The sequence below is a fragment of the Onychostoma macrolepis genome, chromosome 12 (genome assembly GCF_012432095.1).
Source record: "Onychostoma macrolepis isolate SWU-2019 chromosome 12, ASM1243209v1, whole genome shotgun sequence".
Classification (NCBI taxonomy): Eukaryota; Metazoa; Chordata; class Actinopteri; order Cypriniformes; family Cyprinidae; genus Onychostoma; species Onychostoma macrolepis.
Window position 1 is genome coordinate 26280421 of NC_081166.1, and position 21468 is coordinate 26301888.

Sequence of the window (21468 nt, forward strand, 5' to 3'; positions counted from 1 at the left end):
TAAAGGTTGTTTAAAAAGTTGTATAGTTTTAATAAATCAATACTATATTATATAATGTTGTAATATACAGTTAATACACTGGCAGCTTACCAAACACTGAATTAGAGTTCCTTTCTAGTAACTCATCAATTAGATCATTTCATTGTTCTTATGCTGTTCTTACCTTTCTTGGTTTGTCTTTATTACAGTCTGGTTTCGATATCGAGTGCAGCGCAAACGAGACTGTGATATGCGATCTGGGAAACCCATTTAAAAGCAATCAGAAGGTAGCAGTCTGTTTTCTTACTGAAAACATGTCCAATGTGTGACCTTTCTGAGGATTTGCATGTTAATTAAAAAAAGCATCTCCGATGACTCCTTTTCCACGGGCCATTTGAATGAACTTGGCTAATCAGACTGGACAGCTGATATGATTTGCTAATTTGCTCTCACCCCTGATTTCCGTCTCCACAGGCCTCATTCATAATCATCTTTGAGACTTCTGGTATTACGCTTTACACCGAGCAGATTGAATCTCAGCTTCAGCTCTCCACGTAAGTCTGCACTCACTAAAATGCTTTTTTTGTTTCTACAGTGTAAGTTTCCGCTCAGTGCACAGTGTTGAACTAATGTGTTTCCTGAAGTTATTACTGCAGGTCTTTTCTTTTATGGTGACTGACTGAATGGTGTTTGTGTTTGTCTTTAGCATCAGTGAGCAGAAGGATCTGAATCCTGTTCCTGTCACCCTAAACGTGAAGAACACGGTCCTCACTACCTTTTCTTTGTACGTACTTATATACGTTTTTCAAATTCTGAAAAAATTTGGAAATTTACAAGGAAGAAAAAATTATTCATCTTTGCATGTTAGACAGAAAAATTCACTGAATCTGAATCAAACATATGTGACCCTGGAGCACAAAACCAGTCTGAAGTCACTGGGGTACATTTGTAGCAATAGCCAAAAATACATTGTATGGGTCAAAATTATTAATTTTTCTTTTATGCCAAAAATCATTAGGATATTAAGTATGAAGATATTTTGTAAATTTCCTACTGTAAATATATCAAAACTTAATTTTTGATTAGTAATATGCATTGCTAAGAACTTCATTTGGACATCTTTAAAGGCAATTTTCTCAATATTCTTATTTTTTGCACTCTCAGATTCCAGATTTCCAAATTTGCAGCAAAAACAGTTCTGATGATAAAACTCTTATTTTGATTCTGTGATTCTCATTCTCTTTCTGTCGTGTGCAGAGAAAAGCAAGTGATTGACACGTCGTTCACTGGCAGTGTGATTGGTGAATCTGCTATGAACAGCACCAGTGATGTGGGGAGTCCGCTGGAGTTTGTGTTTCGTGTGAGTGTGGCTTTAGCTTTCTTCAGACACACACCTAAAATGTGTTTTATTTTGGGATATCAGGCTCAAATCAGTTTAGCTGGTTGCAGTTTGAACAGCAAAATATTTTTACAAATCCGATTTTTGTCTCTTATGCTCACCAAGGCTGCATTTGTTTTATTAAAAATACAGTAAATTATTTTATTACAAGTTAAAAAAGTTTTTTGTTCATACATACAAGTCAGTGGTCACCAAAACTGTTTGGGTACCCACATTCTTCAAAATATATTTTTATGTCCCACAGACGAAAGTTATACAGGTTTGGAATGACTTGAGGGTGAATAAATGTCAGAATTTTCAGTTTTGGGTGGACTATCCCTTTTAAGCAGCTCCTTTTAAACAGCTCAAAGTGTTAAAACACTAAAAATGTTCTTTGTTTCCACTTTCCAGGTGCACGTGCTGGGAGAACCTCTGGGAGATCTGGGAACGCTGATGATTGACTTTGAATGGCCATATGAGGTAACCAATGGGAAATGGCTGCTGTATCTCACAGAGATAGTGATCAAAGGAGCGTCAGAGTCGCGTTGTGTCCCACCGGGGAAGGTTGTCAACCCTCTCAACCTCTCAGTGAGTCTGAGGAAATACAACAGCCCACAGTAACTCATTTCCAATTTCATTCACTCCATTCAATTGTCGACCTACAACATCTCTTGCAGCTGTCAGATCGAGCTACCAAACGGTCCAAAAGAGAGCTGGAGTCAGGATATCCCCATGCAAAAGCTTCTGTCACCGTCCTGGCACCTCGTAAAGTGTCCCATTTGCTGGTGAGGGAGGCGTCTGCTCTGATTTTCATGCTGTCCCACCAGTTTTTTTCATCACCCGAATGTCAAATGTCAAAAAGCGTGGCTTTTATCTCTGTTCAGGAGTGTTCAAAGCTGACGGCTCGCTGCATGACCTTCTCCTGCCCGCTGCTCAACATGTCGACTCAGGCGGAGATCAGAGTCAGGTCTCGCGTGTGGAACAGCACCTTGCTGGAGGTTTGTATTAGTAGCTGTTTGTGAAGTACTCACTAAATGCTGCTCACTGAATGACTCGATGCTTCTCTGTGGTTTTCTGGCAGGATTACGCCAATGCCCTGCGAGTGGAAGTGAAGGGCCAGGCCACGCTGAGACTGCTGACAGATAAACCGGCCATCAGAATGGACAACCAGATCAGAGAGGTCAGAGCTGTTCGCATTAAAGTTCACCCAATAATGATTTATCTACTTCATAGTTCATAATCTCCACAGACTGTCAAACTCCAGAAATGCACCGTAAATCACCACGGAAGTAGTCTAGATGACTTTAACTCGCTGTATTGTAAGTCTTCTGAAATACCTTGGAATTTAGTGCACAAGTCATATGAACTGGGGTTTAAAAGGCAATTAATATTCAGAAATAGTATCACTTTGACTGCACTGACACTATCAGAAGAACAAAACTCGAGTTGGATAATGATACTGTTGTCTTCTATTGAGCTGCTTCACAGCTGAATTTGAAGTTGTTTCATAATTGATGAACTCTGCAACATCAACACTGAACTGAATCAATATTGAACCAAATTAAGCTGAACCGTGACACTATTGTCTTCTGCAGAGCTGCTGTGAAAGAAATTTGATTTGATTATTGATAAACTTTGCATTTAACATCAACAATGTTAGTGAACCGAGTCAACACTTCAGCTGAATAATGACCGCTGTTTTACAGTTTATAACTGTTGAATTTTACAACATTAATGGGTATTTTCCTGTTTATTACTGGAAGCTTTTTTTGTATAAAGTGCAAAGTGTATAAAAATAACTTGACTTCTGAAACCGTTTTGATAACTGTAAAATACAGTGCAAAATATAAGTCATTACTTACTAATTTTGACATGAAGGAGCCAATGAGGTTTGATTCTACTAATATTTAGCTGTGCCAGTGGCACCGTATCTGATATGAGAGCTATGAAAAGATGAAGATTTTTAGTAAATAATGACATAAATTGGTCTGTTCCTCACACAACATGATTAAATGACTTCAAAATACTTGTAATATCGTTCACAAGTCATATGAACTACTTTTTTTGTCCTGTTCAGAGCTTGAAAGCATATAGTCACTATGAACTCTTAATCGTTTTTTTTCTGTGTTCCATGGGTTTTAAATGACATGAAGGTGAACAAATCATGGCAGACTGTTAAAGTTTAGATGAACAAATCCTTTTAAATATTCTCAGTGTAACAGCTAATGGCTTTGCTGAAAGCTCATCTAATTGAATTGTCTGTAGTTTTCAGTAAACATTGATCCGGTGCTGGGAGAGGAGACGCCGTATGAAGTTCCTCTCTGGATCATCATTGTTGCAGCGGTCGCAGGGATACTGTTATTAGGCATCATCAGTCTCATTCTGTGGAAGGTATTTGCGCTTTCATATTTGATCGACATCAAGATCAAATCAAAATTTTACAAAAAAAAATTCCCATCGTTTAGAATGATCTGAAATCCAGGTCACAATTGGGCTGGGAAGTGTTATGATCGTAGAAGGAATTCCACTAGCCCAGCATACAGTAGTATGTTTGTGCAGAATCAGATACAGATCAGGACGCGTCCCAATTATTTATTATATTAAAAATTACCATAAAATTCCACTGTGTGGTAACGTGTATACATCAGCTATTTTACGTTCAACATTTTATAATATTGGTTTTATTTTGTTTTTAAGTCAAGTGTTGCATAATGTTGGGTTAAGCTTTGTTTTTGTTTTTTCACTGATGCCAGATTTTTTTGTTATAAATAATTTTATGTTGTGGTTTGCATCCATTTAGTTTTCAAACAAAAGAGAAAATAATGAAACAAGATTAAGTATTTAATTCACTGGTTAATCCAAAAGGAGCACAAGCACATTATTTGAACAAATGATTATATTGTGATATACACTACAATTTAAAAGTTTGGGGTTGGTAAGATGATTTTAATGTTTATGAAAAGTCTCTTCTGCTCACCAAGGCTGCATTTATTTGATCAAAAATACAGTAAAAATGGTAATATTGTGAAATATTACTACAGTTTTAAGTTTATTCCTGTGAAAAAAGCTGAATTTTCAGCAGCATTACTCCAGTCTTCAGTGTCACATGATCATTGTTGCTCCAAAAATAATTTCAGGATTATTTGATGAACAGAATGTTCAAAAGAACAGCATTTATTTGAAATAGAAATCTCTTGTCACTTTTGATTTGAACGTGTCCTTGCTGAATAAAAACTCATTCTAATCCCAAACTTTTGAAAAGTACCATTACATAAAATTACTCATAGCGTGAAATTAGATTTTGGTCACACTGCCCACTTTTGGGCACTTTATAGTTTTTTAAACTATAACTTAACCAGGGACGGTTAATAAACGCAAATGGAAGGACAGATTTAAACCACATGCTTGCAGTCCATGAAATTCAATTTGACCCAGTGCACCCTTGATGTGAAATGTCACTGCCTCTTGTTATTTAAATCAGTAATAAATGTCCCGCCTTGGGCTCCGCCCCTCCTCCACAGTGCGGTTTCTTCCGACGGGCCAGCAGGAGGGAGATGTATGAGGCCAAATCCCAGAAAGCAGAAATAAAGATCCAGCCCTCTGAGACAGAGAGGCTGACGGAGGAATACTGAGCCTGCGGGGGCCCTCGGGCCGCTATGGCAGCACTGTTAGGGCCCTTCGGTAAAGCAGACTCTGGAGATCTCTCTAGTTACCATACGCTTTTTTCCGCCTTTTCACTTCGCAAATCTTTTTTCTGGCTTACCTCCGTAATTCCTTCCCTGCCAGAGTCAAATAACAATCTTTTCATTTCTCATTCTGTCTGTCTTGCTCAATAACCCTTAATATTTCCAGAGAAGTACAGCTCAAATGGGAATCTCAATGCACTTTTTCCACTAATGGAATGATTTTACATGGTTTGTGTACACTAATTTCAACTAATCCTAATTGAAGCATGAAGATTATTTTGTTCCCCATTCTTTAATGTCTATGCATTTAAAGGGTTACTCCAGCCCAAAATGAAAATTTTGTCATTAATCACTTACCCCCATGTCGTTCCAAACCTGTAAAAGCTTTGTTCGTCTTCAGAACACAATTTAAGATATTTTGGGTGAAAACCGGGAGGCTTGTGACTGTCGCATTGACTGCCAAGTAAATAACACTGTCAAGGCCCAGAAAAGTATGAAAGACATGCGGAGACACATTGTTGAATAAAGTCGTTATTTTTGTTTTCTTTGCATACAAAAAGTATTCTCGTAGCTTCGTAAAATTGCGGTGACGTAATTTTGACATATAACATTGCGTTTTTTGACGATGTCTTTCATACTTTTCTGGGCCTTGACAGTGTTATTTACTTGGCAGTCAATGGGACAGTCACAAGCCTCCCGGTTTTCATCCATAATATCTTAAATTGTGTTCTGAAGTCGAACGAAGCTTTTACAGGTTTGGAACGACACGGGGGTAAGCGATTAATGACAAAATTTTCATTTTGGAGTGGAGCAACCCTTTAAACAGTGCTTTAAGCAATAGTTCAGCAAAAAAATGAAGATTTGCCAGACATTTTACTCATGTTAGGCCATCCAAGATGTAAGTGAGTTTGTTTCTTCATCAGAACAGATTTGGAGAAATTCAGCATTACATCACTTACTCACCAGTGGATCATCTGCAGTGAATGGGTGCCGTCAGAATGAGTGTACAAACAGCTGATAAAAACCTCACAATCCACATGAATTGAGTCCATCAATTAACGTTTAGTGAAGTGAAAAGCTGCGTGTTTGTGATAAACAAATCCATCATTAAGACATTTTTACTTCAAACCGGCTAAAACATGAATCCTCTATCCATAATATTGCTTTATCTAGTGAAAAAAGACATTTCTCTGAATCTGCAGCGAAATATGCACAGATCAAGCAATGTTTAAAAGCAAAGACAATGGGGGATGGACTTTTTCACTGGAGGAAGCATTATTATAGATAATAATCAACAGTTTAATGTTAAAACGCGATTTGTTTCATTCTGACGGCACCCATTCACTGTGAGCAAGTGATGTAATGCTAAATTTCTCCAGATCTGTTCCCATGAAGAAACAAACTCATCTACATCTTGGATGGCCTGAGGGTGAGTATATTTTGAGCAGATTTTCATTTCTGGGTGAACTATTCCTTCCAAGAAATAATTCACCCAAAAATTAACATTCTGTCATCATTTACTTACCCTTTTGCCATTTTATTTATTTTCTTCTGTCAAACCGAAAGCAATTTTCATGCTGCTGTTTTTCAAGAAAAGTGGATTTAAATTAGTACTGCAAAGCTCCAAAAATTACCAAAAAAAAGCATCATAAAATAATCTTTAAAGTCTCATGTGTCATCTGTACCATAAAATTTGCTAGCAAACAGCTTTTCTCATTCGTCACATGACCAATCACAACGCAGCAAGTTTGAACAAACAACATGAGAAAATGTAGCTGTAAAATGTATCAAATGTCTTCAGAAGACTTGAAATATAGAGCACAAGTCCTATGAACTCCTTTTATGATGCTTTTATGGAGCTACAGGGTTGTCTTGAGGGTTAATAAAAGCTAACATTTAAAATCTTATTAGGTTTTTTTATTATTTTTTTTTTTTTACTTTTAAAGTTTCATTACAAAGCATATCTGTCACTCTTACCTGAGACGTTTCTTTGATTCTCTGTCTGTCTCGAGCAGTGCGGTTTCTTCAAAAGGACCGTTTACTACAGGATAATGCCAAAGTACCATGGAGTGAAAGTAAGCAAAGAGGAACGCTATAACTTGGCCTTTCAGCCCGAGCAAGAACTGAGCAAGAAACTCTGGGTCACCAACTGGACAGAAATGCGTGAATATTACTACTGACCTCTTCACCTCTCTCCGTCCAGAGCCAGGGGAGCGTGATGATTGGAGGATATCTTTTATTAACCCCGCCTCAACTCAACAGACACTGGACACTGGCGTTTGCAGCCGCCATTCACGCAGTGAGAACATTTTGAAATGTTTGTTGGTCCGTGTGCAATATCATGATTTGTAGACCATTAAACCGCTTTCAACAAAGCCAGAGCATTGTCTGGGACATTCTTGACTTAGTAATGAGCAACTGATTTATTTTCCTAGTTTTAAATCTTCATGAACATGTAAATATGCTTTGTGTGCTTCATTGCATTTTAAATTTCATTTCATTGTAAAAAAAAATTATGTCACTATAATAGTTCCCCTTTCCAGAGCCTTGGGTCATTTTACTCATTGAGACAAGGAGATCTTTTCCATCGTGCTATAACTGATTTGAAACCAGTTCTGATCAAACAGCACTGACGAACTAGTTGATTTTCAAGTTCCAGTTGTTTTGTCTTTGGACGCTAATTTTGTAACCGTGTAAGAACTGCTCCATTTTTCTTTTTTTTCCAGCTGCTTCCTCCCATGGAGAGAGACTACAGTGTTTAAGTAAAATGTTTACCCAAACCATCATGTTCCTGTCAGCATTAGTTGGGTCAATCTCAAATTACAAAAAAATAAAGTGTGTATATACACACACACACATACATCACACAATTAAATTCTCATTACTGCAATGCAGAAAAAAAAACCATTTGTATTGTATGAGCAAAAATCAAAGCTGATGTGGTCAATAAAATATATAGCCCTGCCCCAAACTTCACTTAATGTTTGATGACTCAATGTAGAATTTTTTTTTTTTCTTTTTGTTGTTGTATGATTTTGTGGTGTAATATGACACAAGTCACTCTGTTCTTGTCCATTTCAGATTTTTACATTAATATGTCTTTTTGTTTTACCCTCTACTCAAATAGTATTGTATTGACCCTTTTATTTTATTTTATTTTATTTTATTTTATTTTTGTGCAGAACAGCGACTACTAGAAACTACTGTTTTGGTGCGATTCATCATACAAGTGAAGAATGTTGATTTTTATGCTTGAACAAATGCTATAATTTCTATAAAAAAGATGCACATGTACTACCAAACCACAAGGATTGTTGCAGGTTTCAGTTCAGCTCAGATCAGTCCACTTTCAGTAATGGGAATACTGAAAATGTTCACATGGTATAATGTTCACATGGTTAATTGCTTGAAGTTTTATATTTTAGTGGAATTTAATATAATTAAGTTGTGGATTAGAGTGCCCACATTGGTTGACTCGTTTAGTTATTAGAGGGGAGTTGGATACTAAACCACTGAAGTTCATTACATTCTGAGCAAATGCTTGTATACCTCAGACCTGGGTATAGAGTTGAGAAAATATACTGTATGTCCTCACAGAAAAAACTAAAAACAAAACATGATGGTCTGTAAGGTCTTTTATATATATATATATATATATATATATATATATATATATATATATATATATATTGTACTGATATTAAAATGTTTTTTTAAAAATTGAAGGCTCATTTTTATAAAATGTTCCTGCACTCAGACAATACACAAAGCCAGAACGTCTGTATAATTCTTTATATTCTATAAAGGTTTACCAGTAAAATCAATCAGAATTGCATACAGCTAAGACTATACAAATACTTGAAAACAGCAGTCAAACATTTAATTTTTTTTTTTTTTTACAAATAAATTACAAGTCACCTTTCATTGCATAGTCAAACAAATTTGACCAAAAATAATAAATATACATTCAAAAAGAGGTGGATTTTGTCAAAAAGTAATGACTGCATGGTAAGAATAGAATGTGTTCCTTTTTAAGGATTTTACTTAAGCTCCATCTGAGACATTGATTTGTCCTGTAAGCGTTTAGTCTTCCTGTATCTGTAGACTAAATAGATGATGCCAAGCAGGAAGACGATGCTCAGAACCAGGAGAATCCACTGTCCTGCCAGAGCGCCTGCCTCATCCACACTCAAACCCAGGAAACTGACTGCTTTCGGCTTCTCTTCCATCACTGCAGTGACTGAAACAAGCAGGTGAGAAGTGTGTGAGCATTTTACTAGTGTTAAAAAGTGCTATGGTCTGGATTTTTGTTATTGAAGGTAGTTTAACTTTTGTGCTTGCTTAGCAGACAAGTATCTTCGAATTACAGAAAAAAAAAAGATTGTTTCTGAATAAATATATACTATATTTAACCTCATATATACTATAATAAACCTCAAATGAAGTTTAAAATCCTAATATTAATGACATTTCTGACCCTGTCACTTGTCATTTCCATCATAAGTAGAATAGAACAGAACGGAATGGAATGATACTCAAATTCTTGGTGTGATCAGTATTGGGGACAGATTATTTTATAAATATTACAAATTGTGCATATACAGTAAGTTGGTTGAAAACTGTATCCTTACTAAGTTATTTTTAAATTGTATTTTATACATTTTATATTATTATACAAAGTCTTGTGTGATGATAATGACAGCAATATTGGGGACAGAGATTCTGTTGTTATAAATAATACAATTGTACATATACAGTACCAAGTTTAAGTGAAAATGTGATCCTTATGAAGTTCTTAAAGACATCTTTTTACAAATGTATTTTATAAATATATATTATATTATACAAATTATTGGTGTGATAGTAATGACAGCAGTATTGGGGGCAGAGATTCTGTTATAAATAATCAAATTGCACATAAACATATACTTTTGTTTATACTGTACGTTAATTGAAAATTTGATCTCTGAGTTCTTATGACATCTTTTTTAAAGAAAAGAAACTTTCCTTATTTGAATAATCACCCAAATCCAGTGGTTTACAATTGAGTTGGAGCTTCAGTATCTTGGAAAGTTATAGAGATTGGCTTCCTAACATTAAAATTTTACTCTGCTCCAATTAATTTGACTGAAATCCATCCCAGTTTCCCAGCTGAAGCACATTTATTTTTCAATAAAACACAGGAAATTGAGTGGTAAACCAACATTTGAGTGTCGATTCACGATTCAAGCTTACTTTTGTAAGGCGTCCAATCGTACTCTGGCCATCCCAGGACATCACCGTTCTTTTTGTTCTCCTCTTCAAGCCACTGGATGAGCGGTTGGAAATACTCCATCAGAGGCTGGACTGACATTTTGGGCTGGCCAGTAATCAAAGTCATGGCTTCGGGCCAGGGTTTACTGAAGCCCATCTTCATCACATCACTGAGGAGGAGGGAGTAGAGCTCTTTTACTCGCAAGCAAAAATGATGAGAATCTATAAAATCTTACTATTTTATTGCTCCTATAGTGCTTGTAAAAACTGGAAACAGTTCTCAGTGGTTTACTGACCCCAGGAGTTTCCCTGCTTCTTTGGAATGGTAGATGTCACAGTTGTGGAGCGGAGCTGGCTGACCGGCGGCTTCACACAGGGCTTTGTGGAACTGGAACTGGATTACAAAACTCACAAAGTACCTTTTGGAGCCAAACCAAATAACCGGTCAATCCAAAGTCTTATTTGATTTCATGAGTTGTGCAACATGATAGATGCAAGATCTTTCCACATTAGTGATATATTTTATTGTCTACCTGACGTAGGGCACATTAGCTGGGATGTGGAACTTTGCACCAGGGTCGAAGTCTTCCTCAGTGCGCGGTACAGGTGGACACAATCCCTGGTACTTCATTCTGTTAGTATAAAATACACAAATTCAGCTCTGGTATAACCGTTCATATTGCACTGCTTTGATGTTAATATAACTAATTAACAAACAACAGTAACAACTGGGGGTGCAACAATACACCGATATAGATCAATGCATCAGTTAAATGATGTATCGATAAAAAAAAAAAACATATACAGTATTTTTTAAGATGCACATTTATTTTGACACTCACGTTTGATACATCTGCATTGCCTCTGAACTGTCATTAAATATTTGAAAAGTTTAAACAACTTAATTTTTAAAACGGCTTGCTCTATTTATTTATTTTCTATGTATTTTTTGGAAAACATGGATGAAAATTAATGTAGGCTAATATTCTTTAAAAAAAAATTATGAACTGTATTATTATTGTTGTTATTATTATTATTTTGAGAGGTACATTTTACTGTACAATATATGTTATAATTTCTTCAAGCTAATCCGAACTTTTATTTTAAAGGGTTGTCGCGAAGACCGTTAGAAAGATTGCAGAAACGAACCTTTTCAAAGCTTCGAATCAATTAAATCAAAACACCACATGCTGGCGACGCCTGTTGGTCAAAACTGTGTAACTACAACAAAAACAGGCTTTTACAAACCCAAAAACCAAACGTCTTATTGAAATGATAATATCTTAAATGCAATTAACAAATCATTAAATACCATGAAATTAAATATGAAGAATACGAACCATTGAAATTCTGAAACTTTTGAAACAGTTATGACGTAACGAAGCATCGTTTAGTGAAATCACGTGACTTTGGCAGTTTGATACGCGCTCCGAACCACTGGTTCGAAAACAGATGATTCGCAAAGGTTTCGAAGCTTCTCGAAGCAGAGCTTCAAACGCGCCCGTCACTATCTGACGATAGTTTTGATGGTGAAATGCTGGTAAAGTACCTTTCAGAGAAGGTCTGGAAATGAAGTTCATTTGTTGATGTCCTCACAGGGCTCGAAATTAACTTTTTTACTTGGTAGCACTGGTGCTCCCAACTTTAAAAAGTTAGGAGCACCAGCAAAAATTTAGGCGCACCCACCAAAAATTAATGAGCACCATAACTACAAATTATATATTAACAGATTTCATCTTTACATTCTTAACTTTAATGCAGATTGGTTAATATATTAGCTGTCAGGTGACAGGGAGCTAACTTCCGCGGGAAATGCAAAGGGCTGAAGAAGAGAGAAAATGAAATGAAACACTGACTGATTTCTTTCGTAAACCACCGAAGTTAATCTGAGTTTGGTTAAACAGAGAGAGAGAGAGCTCCTCTTTGGCGAGGGTTAGGGTGGTGTATGCCGTGTTAAATTTTACATTCAGCTCTGCCAATTGCGCAGAACGGCTGGCAGCTAGGGGTGTGCAATATTGACAAAAAATTATATCTAGATATATTCTAGGATTTTATCGATAACGAGAATTGGACGATATTTTGCTTGTGTTATTGTGCTGGTAGTCTTAAGGACTACCGTGGACAGCTGATTTTGATATTCTTCATATTCTGTGTGGTGGTCAGTTCACAGCAGTGATAGAAATTAATCTTTTCCAATAAGTTTAAATAGATTTTTACCTTTTATGGTCATTTTCACAATTAAGCCATTTTTTCGAAAAGTGTGCATCATCATTTGAGTCAAATTCTTACATTTAATCAGTCAATTAGAATAATAAGACATTTGGGCTGTTATCAAGCAAATTAAATCAGTATCAACAAAATTCATCTTTGAATTTGAATTTAACCTGCAGTTACACATGCATATATAATGTTTTAATACTGCAAACATAAAACGTTGAATACTGATATTTGAAATTATTTTTAAAATTAAAAAAAAAAAAAGATACTTTAAATGTGAAATTACAATCGCCAGCAGGTGGCATCAAGTCACTGTTAATAAGTGAGTCACTGCGACTGAACCGAATCATTTAAACGGTTGATTCATTCAGGAACGAAACGAACCGCCGTCATGTTGCTCAGAGACGAGAAATAGTGCTGTGGCTTTGTTTGGAATTATTTTTGTTGTCGAAATGGAGCAAAAACAGGAAATATGGCGTCTACAACGCAAGTCTCTTAATATTAACTTATTGTTTATTGAACTGTTAAAATCAATATCACATTTGTAATATGCATATTTTTGGAGGAAAAAACGGCACTGTTCGTGTGATATTAACTATATGAAATGATATAAAGCCCCCATATCTTGAATTTTGTTATGCATTTTAATAGGCTGAATCATGTAGTGAAAGCGCACGCGCACTAGTCTAACCTACTAGACTTCATCACGTCATGCATGCGTGCACTCTCTGTAGGTGTTTGGTTTGGTTTGGTTTGGTTTGTGCAATATACTCTTTAATGTCAAATCGCACATCGTTAAAACAACAATTACGATATTATCGCAGCCCCTTACGTGAGCATCCTGACAATTAAAGGCCTTGAAACGATTGAACCTGATGATCCTGAACATTTTGCCACATACTTGTCCCTGCATTTCTTGTGTTTGGCACTCTCTGTATTTAACCAAGCTCTCGAGCTTAAAATGTGTAGATTCGGTGGCGAATGCTGTTAGTGTTACCTGCAAACTCCGTCCCACAGGCTTCACAGTGAATGCAGTGCATAGAGCACAGTGCATTTTAATAGCGGAGCCACTCGAAGTCTTTCAACCACGCCTTCTTTTCGGCTGCTGGGTCAACATTCACCACATGATCGCTATCACCAGCGCCATTATTTTTAACTTTAGGTATTTTACAAAAGAAATCTGTCAGTGTTTCCTTTCATTTTCTCTCAGCCCTTTGCATTTCCCGCGGTAGTTAGCTCCCATGATAGCGGAAAGCAGTGACTGAGTGATTGACAGCTAATATTAACCAATCTAAAATCTGCATTAAATTTAAGAACGTAAAGATGAAATTATGTAACGTTTGATAGAACCGCAGACCGTGTAAGCACACAGAAGGCACATAACTGTAAACGTTTTTAGAGAAATGAAAACAGGTCGCACTACAACAATTATATGCACTCGCACAAATGCGCCCAAATATATTTTGAGGTCGCACAGATTAAATTATGGGAGCATATACGACCAAAATGGTCGCAATTTCGAGCCTTGCCTCATATGGTGAGACTGCAGAGGCTGAGAAGACACGAGCGTCACGCGTGATTCAATCTGTACGTTAAGTTAACGTTGGACAAAACTGCGGCGCTGACTTCATATTTAAATAGCAGTCTTTTGTGCTTTAATATTCACAGACAGTAGTCCGTATCGCGATTTGATTAAGTATACAGCCCTACTTTTCATTTATTTATCCGCATTTTGTCTGTCCACGTTTTCCTCATTACCTAAATCATAGAGCCCTATTAACAATAAAGTTAGTTTTTGATTAATGGAAAAAGGATCACCTCAGGTTCCACCATTCTTTGTTGTACTCTGAGCTTGAGATCCTTCCATCAAACACCTTCCACCTCCACTGGTCCATTAGGTAACCAAAAGGCAGGAAGGCAATCTTATCCAAGGCAATGCTCATCAGGAAGTTGATGGTGCTTTCTACAGACCAGTAAGACACTTAGGGTTTGAACTAGCACTTTATGTGTTTTGTAGTAGCTTCTTTGTAGATGTATGAGCTGTACCTTTATTGTCGTCCACCTTGTCCAGCAGGCCAATGCTCTGGAGATGTTTAGGTGTGGAAACGGACAGGGCCAGTACGTCACCGATGGCCTCGTGGAATCCAGGGTTGGCGCCGTCGCGGAAAGAGATGGGTCGATCCTTATACTGCAGGAAGTACTGAACGTGGCCCATCTCATGGTGCACGGTGATGAGGTCGTCCATGGTCACCACCGTGCACTGCTTGATCCTTGAGATGGGAAAAGTTAACAGTGAGGTTCACAAGATAACACGTGGAAAGGAAAAGGCTAGAAATGTGTTGTTTCAGACAGCTCTAGCATCCTCTCTTTATAAAAACAAACAACAGGAGTGGTTGAAATTAGGGTTCGTTTGGGCAGGGAGACATATTAGGACAGTTCATGAGAAATAGGCTCAGTCCAAAACTAGCTTGCTGCCTTGTTGTGTACTGTCTATACAGTGACAGAATTAAGAAAAAAACAAACACTGTACTGTACAGAAAAACAATATTTTACAATTTAATTTTTCTAATTTTATGCTTTAAAACAATATACATAAGTGTGAACTGAATGTAATGCTTTAGTGTCACTTCTAGTGAAACTTGTATGCCATTTAATTTGTAATTAAGCTGCACTTTACTACAGTTAAAACACACTAACTTTAATTATCAAAATAACACTAAAGTTAAATTTATAATCAAGTATTTTACATGTACTGTAGTATGTTAATCAACACATCCAAATAAGTGTACTTTAAAGCACAACAAAATATTATTAAACCAGTGTAAAAAGAAAAATGTTAAGTTTGACATTACTAAGAACACTTTTTAATTATAAACGTGTACTTTCTTTCAGTGACCTTTGATTTCATTAATATTATTTGCAAGTACAGTTTTAAAAAAATATATAATTTTATAATTTGAAGTACACTACAAATGCACATTCAATATCCATGTGTATATCCATTTTAATTATATTAAACAATTCTGCTACCTTGGATAGATTTTTGGACAAACTTCACATCATTTTTGTTTTTTTTACAAACGGTATCACATCCTTCGTTATTAAAGTGCCCCTATTATGGGTTATGAAAGGTTCATATTTTGGTTTTGGGAGTCCCCAACAACAGGTTGACATGTATGCAAGGCCAAAAAACACTTTCATTGTCTTATAATATGCATTTATTTTTACCTTATTTGCTCAATGACTCCCAAACCATTCGTTCAACGATTCATTTTTCCAAACCCCTTCCTTTGTATGACGCTAATCTGCGGTGACTGGTCCGATTGGTCTCAGTTTCATTTCATCTCGTCTGTACTGCCTGATAAAGCAGGGTTTGAGAGCACAGTGCTGCTTTAAAAGCCTCGTTCAGACTGTCAGCCCAAATCCGATTTTGTGCATATCCGGATGGAATCTGATTTGAATAACTGACTGTCCACTGTGTACAGCATTTTCATTCAGACCAATGCGAAAAGACCAACAAGTGGGCGGGCAATATGCTAATGCTTCATGTTGATGTCAACATGGCTTGGGATTTGTTTTAAAAATGACTCGTTTCAATGATTCAGAGTCAACTCTTTCTTTTGAGAGACAATAAATTTACACACGGTGCACTTTCAGATTTAAAACTTGGCAGGATGTTTTCAGTCACTTAGAGCTGTGTTACACACTGCATGAAAGGTCATTTTCAAAAATCCATAATAGGGGCACTCTAAGCTATAAAACCTCTTCTGCCCTAGTATGGACCATCTTACTGTGATATGAGGCTTGTACCTGAAGTCTTTGCGGTTGTAGAAGTCCCAAGCAGAAGCATGACAGACAACTTCACGTCCATCTGTTGGCTTTTCCAGCATGGACTTGTTCCAGAACTCTGGAGGCATGGGCAGTAGACCTATAGAAGTGAAGAACCGGTCCGATTCCTCGAACATCCGCTTAGGGTCCCAACCCTGAAGAACCAAAGAGCACCTCACAATCAGAGGACAACATGCACACATTTTACAGGTATGAGTGCCATTTATGTACTTCATATGCCATTGTACAAAGCCTTCATCAAACGATATATCATTTACAACATACAACAAACATTTGTTTGCAATGTTTGTATTTCAATAATCCAATGAGATTTTGAATGCACACAGAGGCATAAAACGTGTCTATCATACTTGTTTGCACTCCATGCAAACAAGATGCTATTTGTTGCTATTTAGGCTTGGTGCAAACAGTCTCTACCGCTATTTGCACTCAGTGTAAACAGCATCTACCTTCTGTGACACCTAATGTAAACAGCCACTGCTTTCAGAAAATGGGGCTTTTTCCAAGAAATCAGACTCTCGGAATAGAAATATATTAAAGAATGTGTTTTTAGTTGTAATCTTACTTGAGCAATCATGGCCGGTGTGGCATCCACTTGTGTGGCATCAGGGTATGGAATGACAAGATCCATGATACCAGACCACGTTTGGGCCCACATATTTCCTGAGAAAAACCGAGCAGAGAAGAACATCAGCCAACTAAAAGGCAGGATGTGAGAGATGTAGTATCTCTGACCAATGGCACTGGAGGAAACCACTGGGCTTGGAATTCCAAGCCATTTAATCTCCAGCCATGTGGAACCATTGCTTACACACAAACACAAGTACACACAGTTTCCCAAACGTGCAAATGTAGCCTCTGATATGTACACACACACACAGTCACGCTTGATGATTTTGAAAGCACATTAAATCCTGTCGATTGCTTTGGAGTTGCCGCAAACAACTACAGAATATCAATGTAAACCCTCAAGAAAAAAGAAAAAGATGTGGACTGTTTTTTCTTTTTAGCAGAAAAAAAGCTCCATAATATCTAGGCCATTTTCAGTGATTTTAATCTTTGATAAATTTAGCAATAAAAAACATTTCACACAGTGATTTTTTTTTTTTTAGCAGAAATTATGTAGATTTTGTCTAGTTGTTCATGTTTAACCACTTCTTTGAAAGAAACTTTGGGTTTAAAGAATTATATAGGGATGCATGGTTAGAAAAAGATTTGAAAATGTTCAAATCAAATAATTTGCTGTATTTGCATTGAGGTGGCAAAGGATGCATATGGATGCAGAACTCAAATTTGGCTGAAAATAAGAGTTCAACCCAAAGAATAAACATTTTGTAATCATTTACAAAGTCATGTTGTTCAAAAATGTGGAAGCAGAAAGACGCTGTTTTTCGAGCCTGTCTCTTTAAATGCAAATGATGAGCTGTTGTCAAATAAGACATTGAACAATAAATTGGCTAAGATATTTCACAAAGCTTGTAATTTTCTTGTAAAAACGGCCCTGACGTGTGAAATGTATTTCATTGCTGAATTTACTGAAATGAGCTAAATTTATCAACGATTAAAATCACTGAAAATGGCCTGGATATTATGTTGACCACAACATATCAATATAAAGTTTATGTATTATTTATTTCCAAACGCCTCTTTTAGTTTCATGTGGAGCCTAATAATTATGGAAGGTGTATAAGACTTTTAAGAGTTTTATATCATTTAGATAAAAACATAAATTTTAAGAAAAATAATTTTTCTTTGGATCTTTTTAGGGTTGAAAGTTAAAGGCTTGAGGCTGTTGTCATGGTTTGCTATATCGTTTATTTTGCAGTATGACATTTTATCTGCCCAGCACAGGACTGCTCAAAGTAATCTACATTAGACTGATAAAGAAACTTGCATGAATGAGAAAATCAAAAGAGAGACACGCTTGATGCTAAAAAGAGTTATTAAACGTAATAATCCATGAAAAAACATGCCCGTCATAGAGAGTATTCGAGTAAAAAATTTGTTTATGTTTTGAATGAATGTAAACAGTTGGAAGGAAATCCCAAGGGTATCGGATTAGGCCTAATAAACCTGCTGCTGCTGTCTGTGTGCCTAATGTTCATCAAACCAGCAAAGAAAAGGAGAAAATCACTCACTGCTTTTGACTTAACTTCAGTAGCTTTAATAAAAATGAATGTAGATTTAATTCATACAATTATGACTATGCACCATTTTATTTTTACATTTAATAATTCAGCAATACTACAAACCTTTAATTTAGTTTATTTTGTCTTGTAATATTAATGTATTTTTCTGTATCTCGTCTGTTCTAGAGACATGACATTTCAGTTTTATTTATCAAGCATGTGGTCTGTACACTGAAATACAAATTTGAATGTAACGCGAACAAGAGAAAACAAATACCACAATCGCAAATAAAATTACAATAGCCATGAAAATAATGGAAATGTAATTATTTTGTCTTTATACTACGGGGCCGTTGAATGCTTGAATCTGTTTGTCAGACGAACTAGGGTGTGCAGTTATTTTCTGGGAAGCGCACGGTGAATGTAGTTCCAGGCAGCTCTTGACCGCATTACATGTCCATATCACTTCGCCAAATGATTTCAGTTATTTCAAAGGTCTTACAACAGCAAAATAACCAAAACCCACACTGGCCAAACAAATAAATATTAAGCAATATGACAAAAACAACAGATCATTTCCATGTTGTTGCCACAAAATGAAGTTTTATTATGTACGGAAAGCACATACGCTATCTCTCCCGCTCTCTCTCCCTCACACACGCACATACTGTACATGCAGTTTGCTCATATACGCGCTAATGTTGTAAGCGCTACTCTGACGATTTTATCAGTAGTAACAGTAAGTTTAACAACTTACAAACTATGACTTCTCACAAGCGAGGTAACAACGACGCTGTTCGTGGAGAAAATGAACTATTAGTAACGTTAAGAGACATTAGCCGAACACTTTGGAGAGACGCACAGACTCACAGATGTAGGCTAATTGGCCTGCGTCCCAATGTGCATACTATCCATCCTAAATTCTAAGTAATAGTAGTAATTTTCAATACTATTTAGGGCAGATAGGGTGGATAGTATGCACATTGGGACGCAGGGATGCTCTCTCTCTCTCTCTCTCAATTCAATTCAATTCAGCTTTATTAGCATGACTGTGTAACACAATGTTGCCAAAGCATTAACATATATATAACAACAACATAAATAATAATAAATCCATCTAAATAAATGAAAAGATAAAGTAAGTCAGCTTCAAGTTAATCATGTTTAACATGTAACATTGTGAATGGTTAATACATATTTTGCAGCTAGTGCAGCTGTGTTATCATCTTCTCCAAGTAAGAAGGGCGTTTTCTCAGTATCACGAAGTTCAGTAAATGATGGGATCAGTGCTTCAAATCTGAGAAATGTTTCCCTCACATTGTGATATTTAGGACAAATCAGCAGGAAGTGTTTCTCGTTCAATTCAATTCAATTCATAAAGCTTTATTGGCATGACAAAAACATACATTTTGTATTGCCAAAGCATTAAAACAACATAGAAAATGATTTAGAATTTCTCTATTTGCTGTAGATCACAGTGTCTACAGATCCTCTGCTCTTGCTCTGTCTTTATATTTCTAAATCATGGTTACTTAATCTGTATTTGAAGAGGATTTGTCTTTCTTTAAATGGTTTAATCAATAAATAATTGGCAAATTTAGTGGTTCTGTTTAGGGTTCAGTAGCATTGGAGTTTATTTTGAAGGTCAAAGTGTATTTTTAGAGATTCATCATATGAGTGTCTTTTAGATTTTTGTCAATTTCTTTAATAATGGTTTTGGGGTTGAAGCTGTAGTTGGTGAGGAGCCGGGTTTTATGGACTAGCTGAAGAGCGAGCGTGTTTAGAGGATGAGATTCTGCTGAGGTTTCATTGGCGAGGAGGGCTTTATATTGGACTGAATCAGGATCAGATTGGTGGAGGTGATGCCAGAACTGAACACATCTCTCTCTCTCTCTCTCTCTCTCTCTCTCTCTCTCACTCTCACTCAAATTCAAATTCAAATGAGCTTTATTGGCATGACTTGCACAGTATTGCCAAAGCATTGTCCATTATATAAATAAGGAACAAACAATTATATAATACTCTCTCACTCTAATAACTTAGTTATTAACTGCATTAGTCTGTTATCAACGGCTCAAGCCTCGTTACTAGGACTAAAATGACGTTTTGGAATTAGCAACAGAGGCGATGGATGAGATGCGGAAGAAATTAATCAAGTTAATCGGAGTCAATTATTCCTTACATATTGCACAGCTCTAAATACACACACCTTCACAGAAGAGCATTAGAACATGCACAGCTGTTCAGGTGTTGTTTTTTAAACAGGGATTATTCAAATGATCACACCTATGACATCACAATCAGCGTTCTAGAAGCTTTAGAGCATCCTGGTCAGTCGCTCATAGCAGCAGAGACAGAATATCAGACTTCCTCTGATGAACTAGCAGTTTGCGGTTAATCAGTAGATTACCAGAACCAGTAGGTTTGCTCAGATGGCTAACAGAATCAGCTCCCGCTTTTCTTCTCCAGTATCACTTGGAGACGCGTCCAATTCTGACAGAAACACAGGTCGTCAGATTGAGACGAGATGCAGTGTTAAAAGAAAAAGAGGGAATTCTGGCAGATCAGAGAGCAGAGAACGAAAAATGATTAGATCTGACCATCGTTCTGCTTCTGATTACTCAATGGATTCCCTCAGCTCAGGCTTTTCTTCACTAGCACTACTTGCATCCAGTTCTGACCTAAGCTCAGGCAGTCAGGTTGAGATGAGACGGGGTGTTAAAAGAAGAAATGAGAAATCTGGCAGATCAGAGAGTGTAGAGCGGAAGAGGAAAAGATTGGACCTCCAATCTGATTCTTTGATTGATTCCCTCACCTCTGCGTTTTCCTGCTTGTATATTAGTACCCCACCAGCAGCATGTGTGGAGACACCTATGAAAGGGTCCAGCAAAGATGAAGAACAGCCTGGACTGTCTCACCTCAACAATAGTGAGGTTATATCTGGAGAATCACATGTGAAAGGCTCCAGAAATGAAGA

The 21468-nt window shown here is 36.7% G+C and overlaps 2 protein-coding genes across 2 annotated transcripts in view; one reads left to right on the top strand and one right to left on the bottom strand.

Moving 5' to 3' along the window:
- Positions 1-8014, top strand: part of itga3b (integrin, alpha 3b) — a 46338-nt gene extending 38324 nt beyond the window's left edge. The window contains 10 exon segments of the mRNA XM_058794243.1: positions 189-266; positions 454-533; positions 686-763; positions 1237-1339; positions 1769-1945; positions 2035-2142; positions 2242-2355; positions 2439-2537; positions 3623-3748; positions 7059-8014. Coding sequence (XP_058650226.1) covers positions 189-266; positions 454-533; positions 686-763; positions 1237-1339; positions 1769-1945; positions 2035-2142; positions 2242-2355; positions 2439-2537; positions 3623-3748; positions 7059-7223 — 1128 coding nt within the window. The 3' untranslated portion in view covers positions 7224-8014.
- Positions 8015-8825: 811 nt separating this feature from the next.
- Positions 8826-21468, bottom strand: part of ace (angiotensin I converting enzyme (peptidyl-dipeptidase A) 1) — a 35270-nt gene continuing 22627 nt past the window's right edge. Inside the window, exons 18-25 of the mRNA XM_058792937.1 lie at positions 16928-17025; positions 16324-16496; positions 14560-14783; positions 14332-14476; positions 10830-10928; positions 10593-10715; positions 10279-10466; positions 8826-9283 (exon numbers count right to left, since the gene is read on the bottom strand). Coding sequence (XP_058648920.1) covers positions 9084-9283; positions 10279-10466; positions 10593-10715; positions 10830-10928; positions 14332-14476; positions 14560-14783; positions 16324-16496; positions 16928-17025 — 1250 coding nt within the window. The 3' untranslated portion in view covers positions 8826-9083. The remainder of the gene's footprint in view (positions 9284-10278; positions 10467-10592; positions 10716-10829; positions 10929-14331; positions 14477-14559; positions 14784-16323; positions 16497-16927; positions 17026-21468) is intronic.